The sequence below is a fragment of the Helobdella robusta genome (assembly GCF_000326865.2).
Source record: "Helobdella robusta unplaced genomic scaffold HELROscaffold_22, whole genome shotgun sequence".
NCBI lineage: Eukaryota > Metazoa > Annelida > Clitellata > Rhynchobdellida > Glossiphoniidae > Helobdella > Helobdella robusta.
This window is the reverse complement of record NW_008704170.1, coordinates 674,441-697,384: the sequence shown is the minus strand read 5'-3', so window position 1 is coordinate 697,384 and position 22,944 is coordinate 674,441. Positions and strand designations below refer to the sequence as shown.

At 34.3% G+C, this 22,944-nt stretch overlaps 1 protein-coding gene across 1 annotated transcript; it reads left to right on the top strand.

Annotated features, from left to right (window-relative positions):
• Positions 1 to 736: 736 nt before the first annotated feature.
• Positions 737 to 20,461, top strand: HELRODRAFT_78594 (hypothetical protein; the record flags this gene model as incomplete). Its single annotated transcript, XM_009018582.1, has 40 exons — positions 737 to 793; positions 995 to 1,188; positions 1,627 to 1,750; positions 2,057 to 2,136; positions 2,374 to 2,545; positions 2,759 to 2,897; positions 3,221 to 3,312; positions 3,881 to 3,994; positions 4,283 to 4,387; positions 4,496 to 4,585; positions 4,845 to 5,009; positions 5,210 to 5,338; positions 5,712 to 5,825; positions 6,752 to 6,856; positions 7,294 to 7,404; positions 7,858 to 7,950; positions 8,496 to 8,681; positions 9,060 to 9,209; positions 9,607 to 9,732; positions 10,182 to 10,333; positions 10,899 to 11,074; positions 11,384 to 11,496; positions 11,731 to 11,868; positions 12,092 to 12,223; positions 12,583 to 12,648; positions 12,801 to 13,056; positions 13,256 to 13,359; positions 13,753 to 14,106; positions 14,364 to 14,499; positions 14,662 to 15,071; positions 15,440 to 15,543; positions 15,932 to 16,070; positions 17,202 to 17,392; positions 17,603 to 17,669; positions 18,115 to 18,233; positions 18,521 to 18,596; positions 18,904 to 19,052; positions 19,366 to 19,447; positions 19,720 to 19,821; positions 19,994 to 20,461. The coding sequence occupies 40 exons, from the start codon at positions 737 to 739 to the stop codon at positions 20,459 to 20,461; spliced, it is 5,880 nt and encodes a 1,959-aa protein (XP_009016830.1).
• Positions 20,462 to 22,944: the final 2,483 nt, after the last annotated feature.

Below are 22,944 nucleotides of genomic sequence, written 5' to 3'. Positions count from 1 at the left end.
GAATCTAAACGAGGAAGAGAATAACGAAAGGCGTTCAAAACTGTTAGAAGTTTCAATTTTTGAATTTTGAATAAATGTGGATTAAAGAGTATAAATAAATTGAAGAAATGTTTTCAAACAATGTTGAACATTTAAATTAGATTTATTTAACTCCAGAAATAAGTTTTATTTTTTTTAAGTTATTTTTATTTAAATACACCATGAAACGCAGAAATTGTTTACATATGAAAAGTTACTCACTGTTTTTGGTTACGTATTAGATTTTATTTCTTAATTTTATTTTTAAAAGTTAGTGCCCGAACTTTTCAATTTGTTTGAATATTTTCTGACGATTTTTAATATTTGCCTCAAATTATTTTTTATTTAATTTTATAAGTCTTTATCAGAATATTTTTCATCCATCTAGCTTTAAAAATCAATTACCCGTGAAAAAGCGCCATCAGTCTGCTTGTTCTCTGTTGCTGTTCTCTGTTAGTTGAGTTGTTTATACAAGCAAGTAAGAAGTAAAAAAGTTAAGGTAAGTTAAATATTAAATTAATTAAATAGTTAATCAAGAGTTTCATTTTATTTTTTTAATGAATCTCAAATTTAACATTTCTTCATTTAATCTACTATTAAATTTTTCAAGACAACCTGAAAAGAAAATTAATACAAAAGATTGGACAATCAACTTCTTATTTTTCATATTAATTTTTCTGACCAGTCAGTCAATCTGCCAACCTAATCAATTAGGACAATGGGGGATGATTCAGAATGGCTGAAGCTACCGACTGAAGAGAAATGTCAACACAAAGTAACTTTAATTTTCATCACCCTGAAATCATTTTACATTTTTTATATTCATTTGTCTATATGTTTCTAGATTGTTATAATTTTGCTTAAAAATTTAATCAGACAGAGAAGGTTAATAAAATAATCAAATCAATCACTAATCCAAATCAAACTATCAATTATGATGAGTGTCTCATAATAAAACATTATATTAATATTGCAGGCATGGAAAGCAAGAGTCACTGGTTACGAAGAACTTATAAAACTCTTCCAAACACTCACCGATGAAAAGAGCCCTGAATTTTCAAAATATTTAGGATTAGTGAAAAAGTTTGTCACAGATGCAAATGTTGTTGCTCAGGAAAAAGGCCTAGAAGCCACGCTGGTGTTTGTTGAAAATTCATTCCATGCTGGAAAGTAAGGATTGTATTATTTATTTTTTAATTAATTTATTTAATTATTAATAGATAAATAAATAAATTAGTTTATTTATTTGTTTATTTATTTACTTAGTTATTGTGATGAATAGTATGGAAATAGCTTTTATAATTACCTCATCAGATCTGTTCATTTTATTTTATTTTAGATTTATGTATAAATAATTAATATAATTTTTTTATCCTTTACTACTGTGCATTAGTAAAACTCTTAATGGCTGTATTGCATGTTGAACATGCATATTTTATAACATAAAAGCGACACATTAGAGATGGTTTTTACACACACATGCAAACGTAGAATGGTGATGAAATATTGTTACAAAAATTTAGATCTACAATCTATGACAAATTTCTTTACTAATTCTAATTTTACTTTTTCAGCCAGTAAGCATTCTTTTTCTTCTCACTCTTGCAGGACAGCTGGGGAAGTGTGCAGTGGCATTGTTGCCAAGTGTCTGAACCAGAAACCCAAAATAAAAGATTTAGGAATTGCAATTATGATGGCCTACATTGAAGCTGAAAAGCAGGATATTGTTCAGGTTGCAGATCAAACTTCAAATTTTTACCTCCTAACTTTTATTTTAAAATGAAAAATTAACAATTAATAAATTAATTAAAGTGAAATGCTAACAAAAAATAAATCCAATTTGTGACACAAAAAAACATTTCTATAGTATAACTTCTTAAATTTCTTTTTAAAATGAAATATTACCAAAAAATTAAATAAAATGAAAAATTAACAAAAAATAAATCAAATTTTCGAAATAAATCAACATTTTTCTTGAGTTTTAATGCAAATATATTTGATTTTATGATAAAAACGTTTTTTTTATTTTTCAAATTAGGAGGAATTAATGAAAGGATTGAGTAACAAACAGCCAAAAGTTGTGGCAGCTTGTGTGGTTGCATTGAGAGAGGCCCTCAGGTTCATAGTTTTTTCATTTATTGAAATCACTTGACACATGTAACGATTTATCATGTACATCAAGTCCTTATCTCAATTTTTATTAATTTAAAACTTATTTCCATTATCTATTTATTTTATTTTTTAAACCTTCTCATTAAAATTTTTAAATTCCCCAAAGATTTTTAATGTAACTTTTGAACTTCCTTAAAAATTTTTCCAAATATAACTTCCAAACTTTTTCAAATCTATCTTCAGAGATTTTGGTACGAAGATAATCCAAGTGAAGCCGATACTGAAACAGCTGCAGGTTCTGCTCGAGGATAGGGACAAGGTGGTGAGGGATGAGACCAAGCAACTGGTGGTGGAGATCTATAAGTGGATTGGAGCTGCCCTCAAACCTCAACTCACTAACCTTAAACCTGTCCAGGTTCGTTTTCGCTGTCGTTATTTGTTTGATTGCTTGCTTCTCTCTCTCTCTCTCTCTCTCTCTCTCTCTCTCTCTCTCTCTCTCTCTCTCTGTCTGTCTGTTTGTTTTTATGTCTGTTTGTCTGTCTGTTTGTTTGTTTGTCTTTTTGTCTGTCTGTTTGCTTGTTTGCTTGCTTGATCATTTGTTTTGTCATTCGTTTCTTCTTCTCCACAGATCACGGAGCTGGATGCAGAGTTTGAGAAGGTGCCTCCATCTAAGCCACAGCAGCTGAGGTTTCTACGGTCTCAGCAGGATCTCAAAGCTAAGATGTTGGAGAGGGCAGCTGCTGGAAATGTTGATGGAGGAGGGGATGGTTGGTGGTTTAGTTGATTGTATGATTGGTTGGTTCAATTGTTGACCGGTTAGTTCGTTGAATGGTTGACTATTTGGTTGATCAGTTGACTGGCTGGCTGGCTGTTGGAGAAAGAAAACTCATTACAAATAATTTGATCAACCAATTTACCAGTTATACTCATCAAGCATTTATAATTTGAAAGTTATTAATGACAAGTTAATCAATCAATCAATGAAACCAACCAATCATTCAATGAAACCAACCAATCAACCAACCAATCAATGAAACCAATTGGTCAAGCAACCAATCAATGAAACCAATTGATCAAGCAACAGACTCAGGTGCTATTGTAGCCGAAGAAGTTGATGCATACGACCTCATGGACCCGGTCAACGTACTAGCCAAGTTGCCGAAGGATTTCTACGAGAAAGTGGTCAGTGTTATTTTATTATTCATATTATTTCTTAATATGTTATTAATATTTTTGTTATTATTATTTTTAATGTTATTGTTGTTATTGTTTCTTTTTAAAATTGAACCGCGTTAAAACATAGAGTTGATACTATATATATATATATTTATTTATTTATTTATTTGTTTTGAACAATTTTCAGTTATTTCAAGGTTTCATTCTTCATTTCTTTTTTTTCCCACATAGATTCTAGATGCGCTTGAAATTGACTTTAGAGTTTGAACCTTTTACTTTTACGTTATGCCATGCTATGTCTGGATGTGTTGTTACGCTATGTTATGCTTTGTCTTCTATTTTGTTATAATAATAGTGCATTTGCTATAGTAGTTTTAACTATGTAAAACATGCATACATACACGCATAATTACATACAGACAGACGCGCATACCACACACATATACATACACACACATATACAGAGAGAGAGAGAGAGAGAGAGAGAGAGAGAGAGAGAGAGAGAGAGAGAGAGCATATATATATACACACACAAACATACACAGCACACACATATGTATACACACATACGCAGGAGGAGAAAAAATGGCAAGATAGAAAAGAGGCCCTAGATGATATACAGAAGTTAGTGGATGTACCAAAGTTGGAGAATGGTGATTATGGAGACCTAGTCAGAGCTCTTAAGAAGGTTCGAAATTATGATTGAATGAATTATAAATGAATAAATTATGAGTTAATAAATCGTTGAAATGTTTTAATCATTGAATATTATCATTATTGATAAGTGTTAATCGTTTAGTAAATTATTTTAGATGTGTCAATCAATTCGTATTTTTCTGATTTCAAATTATACACTAAGGACTGGCTGGTTGTTCATTTTTCTACTTGCCAATGAGGGTTTTAAAAAGTTCTGGCATATATTTGTTAGGAATATTTTATATTATTTCTTCGTTATCATCCCATCCCTATTTCCCAGGTTGTATCCAAAGATACGAATGTAATCCTTGTTGCTATTGCGGCTAAGTGCATCACTCTCATTGCTCTGGGTCTCAGGAAAAAATTTTCAGCACATGCTGTTGGGGTTAGCGGTGATGGTGGTGATTGTGATGATGATGTCATTGACGATGATGAAGATGTCATCGTTGATGATTTCAATTTTTCTATAAAATGATTTTTAATTTCAAAACAGTGCATTGAAACGGCCATAGAGAAGTTTAAGGAGAAGAAGGCAAATGTTGTGCAAGCTCTCAAAGAGACAGTAGATGCTTGCTTTCGGGCTGTTCGTTCTTATCCTCTTTCATTTCTTCATTTGTTTCCATGCATTTTTTTATATTTTTCTGGTTTTTTTTTCCACGCACTGCGTGTCTATTGAAGTAAGAATTGTATTGATTTGATAAATTAATAAACAAATAAAGAAATAAATAGAACATTGTTGGTTCGAACGACATGGCCACATCATCAGTAGCGTCACATCATTAGGATTATCGTTTCTACCTCCTCTTCCTCCTCATCATCACCACCACCATCCTAATTAACAGACGACCCTCGAAGCCATAAGTGAGGTGTGCATAGCTGCTCTCGACCATAAGACGCCGTCCGTGAAAGCTGAAACCATATCCTTCCTGGCTCGCTGTTTCTCAAAGTGTACTGTTGCCACGCTGCCGAAGAAGCTTTTGAAACCTTTTGTAACTGGCTTGTTGAAGGTTTGCCGCTTCATTGTCTGTTGTTCATTGTTGGTTGTTTACCGAATCATTCATTTGTTTGTTGGTTTGTTCGTTCATTGGATCATTCATTCATGATTGATTGAATGAATGAGATTGATTGATTAATTGATTGATTGAAGTCAAGAGTACTACTTTTTATAGTATGAAATGATATTTGTAGTAACAAACGCTATTTATAGACAGCCAATGACACAACACTTGAAGTCAGGGAGGCCTCATTTGAAGCCCTGGGCACCGCCATGAAGGTCGTGTCCGAGAAAGCGATCATGCCCTTTTTGACTGATGTTGACCCCATCAAGTTGACAAAGGTTATTATTAATTTCATATATAAAGATATACATTAGCATTAGTAATTTTTTAGTAATAGCATTTTTACAGTATATTTTAATTCCAATCTTGTTTAATCTTTTATAGTAGTAACTTATGCTATTTATGGTAACCAACTTTATTTATAGTAACCAACGCTATTTATAGTAACCAATGCTATTTATAGTAACCAATGTATGATAGCTAATGCTATTTATAGTAACATGTTTTTTATAGTAACAAATGCTATCTATAGACAACCAATGACATGACAGAATGACGCAATTAGATTTTGCTTACTCTCCAGTATGGTTTTCATTTTAATGTTGTCCCTTAGTTATTTGCTTAATTCAATTTTGTCTTGAAACCTGTCAGATAAAAGAATATTATGAGAAGGCAAACGCTAGTGCAAAGAGTGCAACAGAAGCTACCAAACCAGCAGCTGCTGCGGCTACCACCGCTGCTTCTGCTAAAGGGCCACCTAAAAAAGTTCATCATTTATTTTTTTTAATGATTTATTTGTTTTTTTTAGTACTTTTCTTCCTTCATTTTTATTTATTAATTTGTGTTCTAGTGGCTAAATAATGGCTTCCTAATTTGATTGAATGTTTTGGTTATTTTTTTTTTCATCATAAACTTATTATTATTTTCGGCTGGCTCGGTTATCTATTTTTAAAAACAACTATTTATATGTTATGATAATAATAATTATTTTTACGAATTTTATGCTCTCAAGTTTTCGTTTGCAATTAGACGTGATTGGTCTAATTTAGTTAATTGGTCTAATTTAGTTATTTGGTCTAATTAGTTAATTGGTCTAATTAGTTGTTAATTGGCTTTATTAATGAACAACATCAGCCTAATGAAGGTAGTGCAGCTCCGTCGATTTCTTCATCGTCATCATCTGTTGCTGTATGTCTTTTTTTTCCCAGTTTTACTTTATTTTTTTTATTTTGTTTTTGTTTTGTTTCTGGGAGAAGGTTCAACTTATTTATTCTTTCATTATACTTATATATATATATATATTTATTTATTTTTTAGAATTTATTCGTTTTTAGGTTCGCAAGTTACGTAAAGTGAAAATAAGTTTGTCATCGTTTAGCAGAGTACACAGCAATTATTATTAAATAAAAAAATTTTTAAATTATTCATTTATAAATATTTGTTCAACTCTATGAACCAGTTGAACAGATAACATCACAACTAAACTAATACAACATTATAAAAATTTATTACAAAAAATGGAAAAAAAAATTTTAACAGAATGTTCTCCACTAAACTTGTTATGGTTATTAAAAAACAAAATTTCAACTCGTAATATAGATCTGCTAGGATTCATTTACTCGCGTCTAGATTTTAAATTGGTCGTAACATCACTTTCTTATCTAACTTTGCTTGACTGCGTCCATTGCCAGGCAGCCAAGAAGAAGACCACAGCTTCAGCAGCAGGTAACAAAGGAAAGAAAGCAGGAAACGCTGGTGCAGCTCTTAAGGAAGAAGTTGTCGAGAAAGAATTGCCTGTTGGGGACTTGTTCATATTAATTTTTTTCATTTTAATTTTTTTATTTCATATTATTTTTAGTATATTATTTTATATTTTATTCATTATGTTTTTCCATTATAGTTTTTTGTGCTCTAAAGTTTTTAAATGCCTAATTCGTGTTGTTTCAATGCCGCAAGATTTTATTAGTCTCGTCACTGCTGCTTCGAGAGCTGTAAATTAGAAATTACGTTTAGATGTCTGTCAGTACTCTGCTAGGAAATTATTTTCATTCTGCCCGTTGAAGTTATCACAAAAGTGGTGATGATTAAGTTAGTTAAGGCAGTAAGCACACTTAATGTAAATTAAAATATGATCCGCATTGAATAACTTCAAATGTTACAAACTATTATTATTATTATTTGTTGTTGTTGTTATTATTTTTATCATTATTATTATTAAATTACAAATGACCAGGATGAGGTTGTGGAAGAGAAGATGGCCGCCCTGTTCCCTGGTGACACACTGCCAAATCTGGCTTCTAACAACTGGAAGGATAGATTGGCCTCTCTTGAGAGGATGATCGAGGTTTCGCTGCGTGTTTGTTCGTTTCGTCAGTTGATGGCTCAGATAGTAAGGGAGCTGTGGTTATTTCGCGTCTTTCGTGGCCAACAGTTGTACTGCAATGCCTTGGTTCAATTGCAGATGAATCTCAAATATAATTCTATCTGTCTATCAATAATAAATGATAACCTTAAAACCACGTTTTAAAAATCAAGTGATTGGATTTAATTACAGTGATGTATTGTAATGTCAACAACAACGACAATAATAATAATAATTATTATTATAATAATGATGATGATGATGGTAACAATAGTATATATTAACAGTTATAAAAATATGGCGAAAACGTTAGAATAACTAATAACGGGGATGATGATGATGATGAGGATGGTGATGATAATAGTATGGATGAATTAAAGGAGGAAATCAGTGACAATGACGACGATGAACATGACGATGACGTCATTTTTGAAGGTTATGAAGACCCTGGCGAAGGATGACTTGCCAGTGCAAGCATTTGTAAGGACTGTCGTAAAGAAGCCTGGACTTAAGGATAGCAACTTTCAGGTCAGAGGAATTTATTTTTATAAATTTATTTAAAATCTTCCCTTGTTCCCTAACGTAATTATTAATTTAGTATTATTTTGAATAATACTTTCATAAATTTATTTAAAATTTTCCATTACTTTAGCGCAATTATTAATTTAATATTATTTTTAATATATCATTAATGTATCTATTTATTCTTCTGTTGTAGAGTTGAATGAGAGTATGTATGCTTTGCTATGGGTGGGATGGCTTAATTATGTTAGAGATAGTGACTAGTTCCACCTTGGTAATAATTTATCAAAGTAGAAAGATTGTAAAATTTGTTACATCATTCAATGAGTAGAGAAATAGTTACTATTCACATTGTTACTAACCAATTACTATCCATATCACGAGTCAGAATCGTCAGTCAAATAAAAATTAACCAAAAAAAATAACGTAAAACTCACATAACCAAACCAAATATTTACTCTCCATATTATTAGTCAGATAGAATCGTCAGTCAAATGAAAATTAACCAAAAAATCAGGCATACAAAACTCCATAACCAACCAACAAAACAGGTCCTGAAACTGAAGATCGACTTGATTTCGACAGCGGCCCAGAGAGGAAACTTCTCGAAGAGATCAGCCGAGTACTGCCTGAGTGACATGATCGACAAGATTGGTGACATCAAGAACGGGCCAGGAGTACAGGAGTGTCTGACCAGCATTACCGAAGCTACATCTCTTGATTTCGTAGCTCCACAGGTGTGCTAGTACACTCTTGTACCGCTTGTTGCTTGATGGTGTTTGTTTGTTTTTCTCTTTTTAATTCCAATCTGTAGTAGTATCTTTTTCTCATGTGTTGATGTTTCAGTTTGGTGTATCTGTGGTAGTATCTTTTTCTCATGTCTTGATGCTTCAGTTTGGTGTATCTGTGGTTAAAAGTTAGTACTTTTTAAAGTATTCTATTTACTTTTTATACACATTGAACCTTGTTTCTTAGTAGTGAAGTAGCATTTTAAAGATGGCTATACAGTAGACAGAATGGTCGGTTAATGATTACTTTTAAATAGCAGTCAAGTAAATCGTCACTGGCCAATAAAATTTTTAAATTATGGCCTCACTCTTTTTTTCACTCACCAGGTTCTGACGACGGCATTCGAGCAGAAAAACCCGAAAAACCAGTCGGAGGCACTGAATTGGTTGTGTAATGCCATCAAGCAATTTGGTCTCAAGTTGAAGGTCAAGTCACTAATTGAAACCATCAATAAAGCGCTTGCTTCTGCCAATCCGGTTGGTTGGTTATTTGAGTGTTTTATTGGTTGAATGATTGATTAGTTAGTTGATTGATTTATTGATTGATTGATAAGTTGGTTTACTGGACAGTTTACTGTGGGTTGGTTACATAATTTTTGGTTAAATGTCGGTAAACGTTTGTTTTCTATATTAAATTTCTATATTAATCTCATCATTCTGTTTGACTAAAAACAACACAACAACACAAAACATTAATACAACATTACAGACACAACGACGCAAAACGTTAACACTACAACACACACACACACACACACACACACACACACACACACACACGACAACACAAAACAACACACACAACAACAAACAACACGAAACAACACACACAGCAACAACAACAATACGAAACAACACAAACCCAACAACACAGGCAGTAAGAACGTCAGGTATCTCGCTAATTGGCGTCATCTACATGTACATGGGACCTCCACTGAGAATGTTCTTTGAGAAGGAGAAACCTACCCTACTGCAGCAAATTGATGCCGAATTCGAAAGGGTATCTGTGTCAATGATAATTGTCATAATTTAGCGATAGGGTGATGAACATCATTTCATGTGGGCGTTGTTGATTGTGATGGCCATGGTGATGGTAATAGAAATGTTAATACCTGTGTGGTGATGGTGATAGAAATGTTAATGCCTGTGATAGGTGCCGAACTTATGATGGTTTTAGAATTTAGAAATTTGCTAAGGGCACCTGATCAGTGTTGTAACAACTCTGCTACTGACAGCCTGAGGCAACTTGCACTGAACTTTTTAAATTATGCCTCACTTGATACTTTAATTAGTGGTATTAACGCTTGGCAATTTGTTCGAAAATTCAATGCTTAAAACTGTCATACATATAGAGAAACAAAATGTTTACAACATATCATCCTCCAAATGAAATCGACCAAATTGAACTGACCCAATTTAATTGACCCATTTCAATTAACCGCCAATCAGGTAAAAGACGAGAAACCTCCGGCACCAACACGCGGTTTGAAGCCAGCCAATGATGTCTCTAATGATGGGGAAGATGGTGAGGGCGATGATGCCGCGGGTGACGATGGTAATGAGGTCAACATCAATGACCTCATTCCTAGAGTTGACATAAGGTCAGTTGTTGTATATTTGTTTGTAGTAAATTGAGATTGGTTCGTGGATATGTGTGTGTATGTCTATGTTACATGTATTTATTAACTTGTATATTTGTATATTATGCGTATATTGTATGTATGGATGTTGTATGCATGCATATCATTTGTCATTGTACATTGCAACATTGCACATAATTGCGGTTAATCATTCGTAAAAAAGACGTTATATACATATATGCTAATTAGAGCATACAGGCAGACATTATCTAGTGGTTTCTATTTATAAAAGTTGGAGATAATCATTATCAGTTAATGACGTTTGGCTGATAAATTTGGCAAACATATCACGCCGTGTGTGAAGTTTGTGTTAAGTCATTTACGAAATTTCAATCCACTGTTCAGATAATTTGTTACTGGCAATAAATCTGTAATAATAGCATTAGATAATAACTCCCTGATGTCGTCTGTCTGACTACAAGCTTGACTGTCATCATCACTCCATTACCTTTTACAGAATTTTTATTTCTAATAGCATTAGATAATAACTTCCTGATGAGAACTAACATACGTAACTGCCATCTAGTGATAAAATGACTGATGCCTTGTTATCCGAGCTGGAGGACAAAAACTGGAAAGTTCGGAAGGAGGCCTTGGAGAAGATTCAGGCTATAGTGGCTGATGCAAAATTCATCACCCCTAGCGTAGGCGCGCTACCGGAAAGTCTCAAACCGAGATTGGTCGACTCAAATAAGATTTTAGGTGAATGTTAAAAGAATTTATTTATTTTTTTTTTAATAATTGTTTAAATTTATGTTTGGCTGATTTCGATGCAGTTGAATTATGATCTGGTTGATTGAGTGATCAATCGATTGATTGATTGATTGATTGATCGATTGATTGATCGATTGATTGATCGGTTGATTTATTGGTTGATTTATTGATTGGTTCATGCTAATTAGTCCATCAATTGTTGATATCATTTGAGGAATTTCAAGTAACTTTTAATCAATTGAAGCACAACCAGTTGTTCGTCATTTGTAAAAAAAACGTAAACATCTTATTACAAAGGCTCCATGACGATAGCATTGTGCCAGCAGCTGGCCATCAGCATGGGACCACCAATCAAACAGCATGCCAAGTCAGTCATACCCGGACTACTTGCTAACTTTGGAGATAGCAAGGTGACAGCGTTCAATTAGTCTTTCGTATTTATTAAAAGTTAAATAATATTGCAATTTATAATTGGTATTGTCAGTAACGCTGCTCTCTACACGAGTTAATTCTTCTTAAAGTAATAATTAGCTTTGTTTAAAATTATATTACTCATCAAATTTATCAATTAATCAACTAATCAATTAGCAACTAATTTTATCCATCGTGCAAATTATTTAGCGATGAATTTTAATCACAAACAGGCGAACGTCAGACAAGCGGCTGTAAAAGCAGTGAACACGTACCTGGAGCAAGTTGGAGCTTCTGGACTGGCTTCCATAGTTGAGGGAGAGATTCTATTGGATAGTTTGAAAAATGAAAACCCCACCCTTAGAACTGAGGTTTCAGATTGGTTGATTGAATGCGTGCAGTTTACCTTTACTTGAATTTTGATTAGCTGCTTTGTTTAAATTTGAATTAGTTGTTAGATGTGGATACTGTGCAGTCTCAATTAGATTGACGTTTCCATTTAATTACATGATGATTTTATGATAACCCTCTTTCAATTTTGTAAAGTTCTTTTTCTTACATCAATTCACATCAAATGAAAACCTAACAAACCAGCTGTTTGGTTGGCTGGCTGAGAAACTGCCGACCAATAAAAAACTACCGGCGGCGGATTTGAAGGAATGCATCCCGATCCTGTTTGCATGCATTGAGGATAGGAATGCTGACGTCAGGAAGAAGGCTAATGAGGTGAGGTGGTGTTATGTGGTAAGGGCTTTGTTGATGTCAGCTGATGTTTTTATAGGTGTGATTGTCCTATTACAGCTGCTGCAGCTACCGTTGTTGCTTTGCTACCTCAGCTACTTTTGTTGCTTTGCTGCCACAGTTGCTGTTGTTGCTACTGCACACACCATAGCTGTCGTTTTTGTTTTGATCGAGTGATTGGTAGATAAATCTGTGGTGCTTGTCATTTTGTTTCTGATGGTTTGTGCAACACCTCTCATGAAGAACATCAGAGGCGCTGTGTGTTGTTGTTTTTTCTATTATGTATGTATTTATTTATTTTTAAAATTGTAAATTCCACATGATCACAATCCTTTGATGATCAGGCTTTGATGCCCTTCATGATGCACTGTGGATACGACGGCATGCTTCAAAAGCTCTCAACTGTTAAGGTTGGGCACCATCTTGAAATACTTTTGAAAATTTAGTAACTGTCTCTTTAATAACAGTAGCAAATAAAACCGCGAAGATAATAATATCAGCAACTGTTCATTCGTTAGTCACACGTCATTAATCACCACGACATCAACAACAACATCAACAGCCTGCGTCCAAGGACACATTAATGAAGGCACTTGAACAAGCTAGATCAACCCTACCAGCTAGACCAGCAACTGGACAGCAAGCAGTAGCTGTTAAATCCGCATCCACAACTAAAGCAGCTAGCAAATCAGCAGCTGAAGTAGTAGCCGATGAAGTTGACGCTGGGCAAGTCGCAGCAACTTCAACTTCTGCTACTGCCGGAAAGAGTAAGATAGGTGGAAAATCTGCAGTGCCAGGAACTACCCAAAAAAAGGTTTGTCGGTGGGCTGGCTGGTTAGTTGATTGTTCAGTTGTGTTTGTGGGTAAATTAGATTGAAATGAAATGAATCACTCCTACATTAATAGTATTGTTATTTGTAGAAAATCTCGCTGATTAAAGAGAAATAAAAATCTTTTCGTTTATATTCCAGACAGGCACGCAAGCCATTACGTCAGCATCATCGACGTCTGCATCAGTAACGTCTTCCAAGAAGAAGAATGAGCAAGAGGAGGACAACTCGCCACCAATGAAAGTTTCAAATGCTAAGGATCAGAGAACCAAGGATGAAAAGAATTTGAAGGTTGGTTATTTGTTGGCCTCTCTCGGTCTGTCAGTTGGCTGTTTGTTCAGTTAGTTTGCTTGTTGGTTGAGTTCAGTTAGCTATGGCTGGCTGATAAGTTGTTTGTTTGTTCATCCTAACGCTGATGCAGTATATACATATATATATATTTTAGATGCTGGTAATGATAAAATATTTTCGAGTTCAATTACTTAGTGTTTCTTTATATATATTGATACATGAAACTATTTGTTCATCAACTCAAACGGCTATTTTTTAATTATTTTTTATCGAACTCTCACACATTCATTCCCTCTTCCCACCGATACGTATACACGCGCGCGCACACACATAAAAACACTAAACGTGGCGACACACGCACGTACAAACACACACACACACACACACACAAAGGTACTAAAATGGAACTTTGACTCGCCAAGAAGAGAGTTCATCGACCAGTTGAAGATGCAGATGGAACCTCATTTCAACAGGACCCTCCTCGATCAGCTCTACCACGCCGACTTCAAGTTTCACATCAAGGCAATGGACACATTAATTAAGGTCACAGAAACTGGAATGGAGTCGACCATGTGTAACCTTGACCTTATTTTAAAATGGATGACCTTGAGATTTTTCGACACGAATACGACAGTTCTTCTGAAAGCCTTGGAGTACCTGTTAATTGTGTTTGAGAGACTTGTAGCTGAGAAGTACCACATGAGTGAGAATGAAGCCGTCAGTTTCCTGCCCTATCTCATCAATAAGGTTTGTCTATGGGGTTGAGGGTTTCTTCAGGGGGCTCATTTGTTTCCCTCTTGGATTGATGATGATGTTGCAAATGAAATGATATGGATTGATAATAATTTTGATGATGGTAGTCTTTTTTATCCTGATGTAAGTAAAAACCTGTAAGAATATTTATCGTTGCGTATCAGTCATTGCAATTATTGCAATGATGGCAGTTAGATGCAACATTATTATTTCACGCAACATTATTTTATTATCTGTTTCAAACTATGAAGGTCGGTGATCCAAAGGACAACATCAGACGAGACATTCGACTGATACTCCAACTCGTCTGCAATGTCTACCCGTCGGCCAGGGTGTCCGCCTTTCTCATGGAGGGCCTCAAGTCCAAGAACGCCAAACAAAGAACTGGTCAGTTGGGTTGTTTGGCTTTTTGCAGTTTGGGTTGCAAAATTTAAAAAAAAATATTGTAAATGAATACCATATTCATTTGAAACCACAGTCATATTGTATTGTAGCGTTCTGATATAAACCAAAAATCAAATCCTAGAAATGATTCCTTTATTACCACAGAGTGCCTTGAAGAGATTGGCCTACTAATCCAGAAGTTTGGCATCAACATGTGCCAACCGAGTCCGTCAGTTGGATTGAAAGTGATTGCTCAGCAGATCGGGGACAGGGATAACAGCGTACGATCCGCAGCACTGAACACCATCGTCAATGCATACGACATTCAGGGCGAGATTGTCTTCAAGTACATTGGCCAGCTGAACGATAAGGACATGAGTATGTTGGAGGAGAGGATCAAACGTTCGACCAGAACTAAAACGTCGACAGCTGTCGTTAATAATAGCAGTAACAACAATAATATGGTAGCAAATCCTTTGCTCGTTTCTAAGAATCAGAATGTCGGTGGCGGGTTGGAGGAGGGCAAGCCTTCCAGATTGGCAAAACCATCCAGTTCCGGTATGCTCCGAAAGTTAGTCGTGATGACGATGATAGTGACGTTGATGATGATGTTAAATGATGAGGATTAAGTTCTGTGTTTAATTAATTTCTCACCCATTTATGTTCATATTCATTCATCCAGTTCATCAGATCTTCCCCAGCAGTCTCAGAATTCAAACAATATAGTGAAAGGAGAATTCAGTTTGAACTTTGATGACTGGGTCATAGGAGAGGTTAGTTGCTTTGGGAGGTTGGTTTGTGGTTTTGTTCTTTTGCTCTTTCATCCGTCTGTTTGCCACTTTTTCTGTCTACTTATTTCTACGTTTAGCTTCCATCATTTTATTCATTTTGAAATTAATTATTTGGCAAATTAATCGTCTCAAATCAGCAATAAAATTTTGAGATCGAGAAGAATAAGGATAAGGTCACCAACAAAATTGTGTGTACACTGCTCTACGAAAAAAAATTTTGTTTCCTGTTCACCATACAGGCTTATCCTTTACCACAGTTCATTGAACTGGGCATTAGCGAGATAGACGAGGAACCAATCAAATTGCCACAAACTAGGTCGGTGACATTAATGAATGTCAAATTTTTTACTTAAATAGCGTTTGTGTCAAGTCTGGTCAAATAATAAATGAACGACGAAACCAACTTGAACCCGGACATGATTAGTTTTCCACCTTCTTGACTCCTAGACAGAAATACGTTATTTTGTTTTAAAGATCATTTTAACTTGCTGCTTTCATTATAATTTTTAAATTGTGTTAATAAAATTGCTGAGTTGGCTTTTATTTTAAAAAAAATCGAAATCAATTTTTTTTACCTGAAAATAATCAAAATCGAATTGATTTTTCAACATCAAACCATCACTAAAACAAACAAACAGTCTAAGGTCCAAACCTATATCTGCTCTTAAATCCATTCATGCATCATCTGAAGACAGACAGTTACCCTCCTCATCTACCATGGATTGCATCATCATGCAAGCAGGCTCTGCCGACATTAATTTGAGTATATCCGCTTTTCAACAGGTTCTTTTTGCTGCTGTTTGTTGTGGTTGTTTCTTAGTTGTCGCTCTTTATCTTCTTTCTCTCTTGCTCTCTTTCTCTCTCTCTCTCTCTCTCTTGCTCTCTCTCTCTCTCTCTTGCTCTCTCTCTCTCTCTCTCTCTCTCTCTCTCTCTCTCATTCATTTTTTCATTTCTATTTTTTCCAACTGTTTGTCATTCGTATAAATGGGTTTGGATTTGCTGATAACCGAGTTCACTACTTTTAGCTAGGTTGAAGGAAGAATATGATTGGTTGATAAATGATCAATTGATAGATAGATTGGTGGATTGCTTGATTGTCGTAAATATAATTTCTGCAATGCTAATAGTCTATAATTTATTCTATTCATTCTACTCCAACTGTGACGATGGCTATGCAATGATGGCACAGATCGATCATTTATTAAGAGGGGATAGGAAACATCAAAACAACGAAGTCTGTCATCATCATCTTCGTCATCATCATCTTCGTTTCCATCATTATCTTTGTTTCTTTCACCATTATAATAGCTCTAGTCGTCAATGTCTTATTGCTTTATCAATAGTCTTATTTATTGACGTAAATATTCTTCATCACCCTCTTCTTAATTAATCATCATCCTATCACATGCAAATGTGTGTAATGCCTTGTCCCCCGTATATTTGCATGCACTGTGTGTTTGTTGCTGATGCCTCTGAAGATTTTTAAAGAGAGAATTTAAAAATTTTAAAAATAAAAATCATCCACAGAGCCTTAGCAACAACGTCAGTAGCAGCAGCAACGCAGAGAGGCAGCTGAAAGGGAGCGTCAATCAGCTGCTATTAGCTTGCTCCTTGCAGCTGCATAATTTGAATACCAACTACGTAGGACAGGCTGACAAGCAGAATGAAGTTGTCAGGCTCTATAAGACTCTTTTGAGTGCTCTGCTGAATGTTAGTATATTTGTTTGTTTGTTTGTTCGCTTGTTTGTTTGTTTGTTTGTTCGCTTGTTTGTTTGCTTGTTTGTTTGCTTGTTTGTTTGTTGACTGCTTGTGTCATAGTAACCACAGTATCATGATATCTATCTTTACGATATCTCTACACTTCAGTACCACACATACACAGCACAGCAAACATAACAAACACTCGTCGCTCAGCTCTGCAAGTTCAAAGAATTGACCTCTGAGATAAACAGGGATGTCCTAAAAGACCTGCTGCGAAATTTTATGATTGCCCTTCTGGACGAGAGGGTGAAGGTCATGAAAGGAGAGGGCTCGGACATGGAAAAGGCCATCAATATCACCGTTGTCAAGGTCATAGAGAATATCAACTACACTTGCGTCATGAGGTCAGTTGCTGAGTGACCAACTGAAGGACTGACTGATTGACCAACTTTGATCGACTGATGTTGATTTTGTTTTCAACTTGTGTTAATTTCACGTTGGTTAATTGTTCGTTCATTTATATTCAGTTATTTGAGCGCCTCTGACACTGTTTATAATTATTATTGTTGTTGTTGTTATTTTTTTGTTATTGTTATTATTATTATTATATTCAGCGCCAACATCAAACTGCTTCACGAAGCCGTCTCCATGAAATCTCCTTACCTGGATCTTGTCATGAAGGTTGAGATGATGCTGATGAATGTGATGTCCACAGTGATGTCGAATGTTTTTAGTATCATATCTGATCGGCTTCATCATCATTAATTGCGCGTTTCTACTGCTGATTTTTCATCAGCATCAATATCGTCGGTTGTCGTCATCGTTGACGTCATTGCGTCATTTTGTTAAGTTTTTATTCTATTTCTCATCTTCGTCTTTTTCATGTTTCTCTTTCATCTCCATCATCTTCAGCCTCTTCCTGTTCATCTCCATCATCTTCTTCCTGTTTATCTTAATCTTCTTCCGGTTCATCTTCATCTTCTTCCTGTTCATCTTCATCTTCTTCCTGTTCATTTCCATCACATTTCATTTCTTCATCACTCTTTTTTATCATCATTTTAATCATCTTCCTAATCACGCTGGTCCTCATCATGCACATCATCAACTCACGACATCTTACGCACAGTGCCTCTGGAAGATGTTGAGGATGATGCCATCTTCCGTCAGCGAACTCAACCTGGACATCATCATCTCCGACATCCATAACTTCCTCAAGGCGTTTCCCAGCCATACATGGAAGGATAAGTAAGTGGGTTACTCTCTCTTTTTCTCACACACTCTCTCTCTCTCTCTCTTTCTATTTCTTGTTTTTTTTCTTGCTTGTGTGTCTGTCAAATGTTTGACTGCCATAAATGTGCATGCTCCTTTTCCGCTCAACTTTCTTCACATGTAACAGCGCGTGTAGGTAGAATCTGGTATTATTAGATTTGAATTTCAAGTACATTTAAATAAATTTAAATATTTAAATAATTCATCTGAATAATGAATAATTACATCCAGCAATGAATAGGATTAATTTTAATTAATTGTAGGTCGAAGGATAAGGATATGCCGTTGAGGACACTGAAGACTATACTGCACACTATCATGAAGCACGTTGGAGATGAGGTTTTTTTATTCATTCATTCATTCATTCATCCATTCATTCATTCTCTTTTTTATTCATTCATTCATTCATCCACTCCTATATTTAGTAATTCCAGTATTTTATTACCATCCTTATTGTTATTTGTTTTATTTATTTATTATTAGTTTATTATTATTATTATTTATTATATTTATATTAAATTTATTATTTTATTATTATCATATTTATCGCCGTCAGCTGGTAGTAATTAAAACTCCGACTTGTTTTTCCGAATGGCCTAACAGCGACGATACTTTTAATAGGACCGGTATATATTTCATTTCACAGATCCTGAACCATATGACCTTAGTTGACAGTGGCTACAGTGGCAATGTATCTGAAGTCGAACAGTACATAAGGAAGGTTCTGAAGAAGGGAAGCATGGAAGCTACTGACTCGGATATAATCAGTAGCAGTAATGGAAGCAGTCAGGTTTGGTTTTTTTTTCTCTCTTTCTCTCTTCTCTCTCTCTCTCTTTCTCTTCCTCTTTCTCTTTTGTCATTTTGGTGTGTCTACCTAATTTATGTTTTTCTTCTAATATAATAAAAGAAATTTTGAATTCTAGTTGCTTTTAGTAATACATTCATCTATAAGTTTACCTTATTTAACAATTCTAATTCTTCTTTTTTTCCAGCTTCAAGTTTATTCTACCCTGAATTTATTCCCCCATTAATTTACTAATTGGTTTATTTGCCTGTTTGTTTAGTTCACTTTATTTCTCTCTTATTATTCATAGGATTTAGGTCACAGGTCACACAAAATATCTAGGTCGGTTCAAGATTCCCTAGCTGAGATATTTAAAAAGATAGGCTCCAGAGAAACTACCAATGAGGTGCTTGTTTTTGTGTTCTTATTGTTTTTTTTCTGTTATCACTGTCGTTAGATTAGTTGCCTATTATATAATATTAACGATTTATAAAAGTTAGAATGACTGCGGTTAAATTGACACGACCATTCTGTAAATGTATGTATAGCTTTTGTTTACTTTTTTAATTAATTAATTAATTTGAATATTTAAATTATTTATATGTTAATTTATCTTTATTAATTTGTTCACTTTTTCAATGTATTAATTTGTTCATTAACATTTTCGCCCGTAACCAGGGTTTGAACAACTTGTATGATTTCAAACTGAAGCACCCGGACGCTGACCTAGAACCATTCCTTAAAAAGTCCACTGAATTTTTCCAAAATTACATCAAAGAGGTTTCATTATTTGTAATGTAACGTGTGGTGTGTAATGTAATGATGTGTGGTGTTACTTCTTATGTAGATTATAGTTTTTAATGTAATCTGTAATGTAATTTTTAGTGTAATCTTTAGTGTTCAAAGTTCTAGTGTAACACTCATGCAGGGTCTGATCAATATTGAAAAGCAGAGATCCCAGCAGCAGCAGCAGCAACGTCAGAGAACAGACGGCAGAATTTCGACGACGACGTTATCCCAACAACTACAACAACAATCGTCTTCCATCAACAGACCGTCGCATCAACAGCAGCAAGTATTGTCGTCAACGATGGCCACGTCGTCATCAGCAGCAGCGGCAACAGCGACAGCAGCCACGAATCCGACGAAATTGGATTTCACTCCAGAGCAGTACATGGAAAGATTGAAAGATCTCAGGGCCAAATGTGGCCTCGACAATACAGACTTCTCTCTACAGAATATCAACAACAAATATAACATCATCAACAACAACATCAATGACAACAACAACAGAAACAACAACAACAATAATGCTTCATCTTCTGATCAATTTCTGTTAGCATTTGACTCTGCTAGTCAAAGTAGTAATAATAGTAGAGATTTCGGAGAACATTTTTCTGACAGAGTAAGTAACCTTTAATCTGTCCATCCATATATGCAACGATGTTGTTACATTGAATTTTCATAATTTCACTCGTTTTGTCATCACCCTCTTCAGTATTCATTACATTATCATCTTCAGTATTCATTTTATCATTAATTTTCATCATTTTTGCTCAATCCGTCAACCTCACCGTTCATTTTATTATCATTATTATCATAACAATTTATTAACATCAGTCGATTCACCAAAAAACATTACCGCATTCTACTATTACAGCCAATACTACTACTACTTTTACTACTCTTATTACTACTATTACTAACACAAATACTGCTAGAATTACTATCGCTAGTACCACTACTATTACTACAACAGCTACTACAGTTACTTTGCCAAACTACTCTCAAACTAAATAAAAAAAAATTAGCAGAAAAGAATTTCGTCGAGTTTGAAAACAAACGGTGAAGCTAGCTTGAGAACAGCAACGACAGCAACACCAACATCATCAGCGTCCGCGACAGCCAACAACAACAGCCAAAGTGACTCACAGACGACGCAAGGTTTCAGTGCTACTGATTCCATGACGAATCTCGAGATGCTTAGGAGGAGGTTGGAGAAGATTAAGAGATCCGGCGCCGAATGAGGTTTTTCTACTCGGGCGTTCTCTTCTTCTTCTTCTTCTTCTTCTTCTTCTTCTTCTTTTGATTTTTAATGCTACAACAATAGTTATCAAGAATAATGAAAATAATTATAATGACAATTATGGAATAGTAATTTAGTAATAACTATAATAATATCAATAATAACAATAATAATGATGAAAATAGAAATAGGTTCAACTATTCGATGACGTTATTTGGTAGCTTTTACACACACACAACACATACATATCTCTCTCTCTATATATATATATATACAGAGAAAGAGAGAGAGAGAGAGAGAGACGTATACATTCATATTTCTTTGCTACGTACATAAAACGCCAAATTTTCGACATTTCTACAGCTGTGCACGCACGCATAAAAACGTTTAATTCCAGTTTTAATAGCATAAAATTATTATTTTGTTTATTATTATTATTGTTGGTATTTATGTATTGTTATTATTAATAATATTAATTATTATTTCGTGATGTTTCCCCTTTGTGTTTCTATCTTTTTTGTCTTTGGGGTTCGTGAATATTCCATATCTGTGAAAAGTCATAAGCTCATTATTATTATTATTTTCCTCAAGTTATTATTTATTTATTTTGATTATTTTTATTACTGCTTTTAATTATAACATTGATATTATTTTTACTACTACAAATAATAGTATTGTTAGTATTCAATCATTGTAGTGTTACATGACTATTATTATATATATATATATATTATATATTATATTACATTATTTATTACTAGAAATTTTATTATTATTTTAAATTATTATTATTTTAAATTATTATTATTTTAAATTATTAATGGCGTGGTGATGGTTTCTGTTTTTGTTTTTTTTCCCTTCAATAATAAAAATTGAACTAAACATTATTGACGTTTTTTTTATTTCATTATATTGATTCAACTAACACGGAAACCCATCATTGCTTTACTTTTATGTTTTCTTCGACGATCACGATGACGACGACGACGATGGGATGATGGAATGATTAAATGGTGAAGAATGGTGGTGATTAATGATTGCTGAATGATTAGGAGTGATTGAACGTTGATGATGATGGGTGACTGATTTGTGATATCGAATGATGAAGCGTTAATGGATGGTAATGTGATTAAATTAACATTCGCTCGCCGGGATTTGTGTGACGACGAACTTCATTTAAACGCTCGGAAGAAGGAATGATCCTTGATAAACGGTTGTCCTTTTTGATGTGGTCTGAAATACGTTTTTATTCAACTTTATTATCATTTTTTGTTCTTACTTTCAATGTAAAATAAAACTAACGCGTTGGTAATTGCATACAACTCATACATATATGCAAATACATGCATGCATACATACATGCATGCATACATACATGCATGCATACATACATACATGCATACATACATACATGAATAATATCTCGTGCATTCTGCAGCGGTTTTTGCGCGTCTGTGTGTTGGAAAATGTGGAGTTGAATGCCGACGGGGTTGAGTGACGTTATAGCAAATAAAATCAAATTTAGTCAGACGCTTGGCTTTTGGTGTCATTCGTCAATGATTTGGTTTTAACATACATACATACATACATACATACAATCGATATTTTGTAGCTTTGCTCATAAATTTTTGTTAAAAACTCATATCTCAATTAGTACAATTAAATCAAGTTTCTGTCATTCGTTGTTTTCGATCATTCGTTTGTTCACTCGTTTTTTTACCATCCATCCATTTAATAATATACCATATTCATTCGTTCGTTCATTCATTCATTCATTCATTAGTTATTTTATGCATATAATTTGATTTTTCGTTCAAAAGTTAAATTTAACTGGTTAACTTCTATATAGACACGAATTGCATGTATTTTCAGCTTAG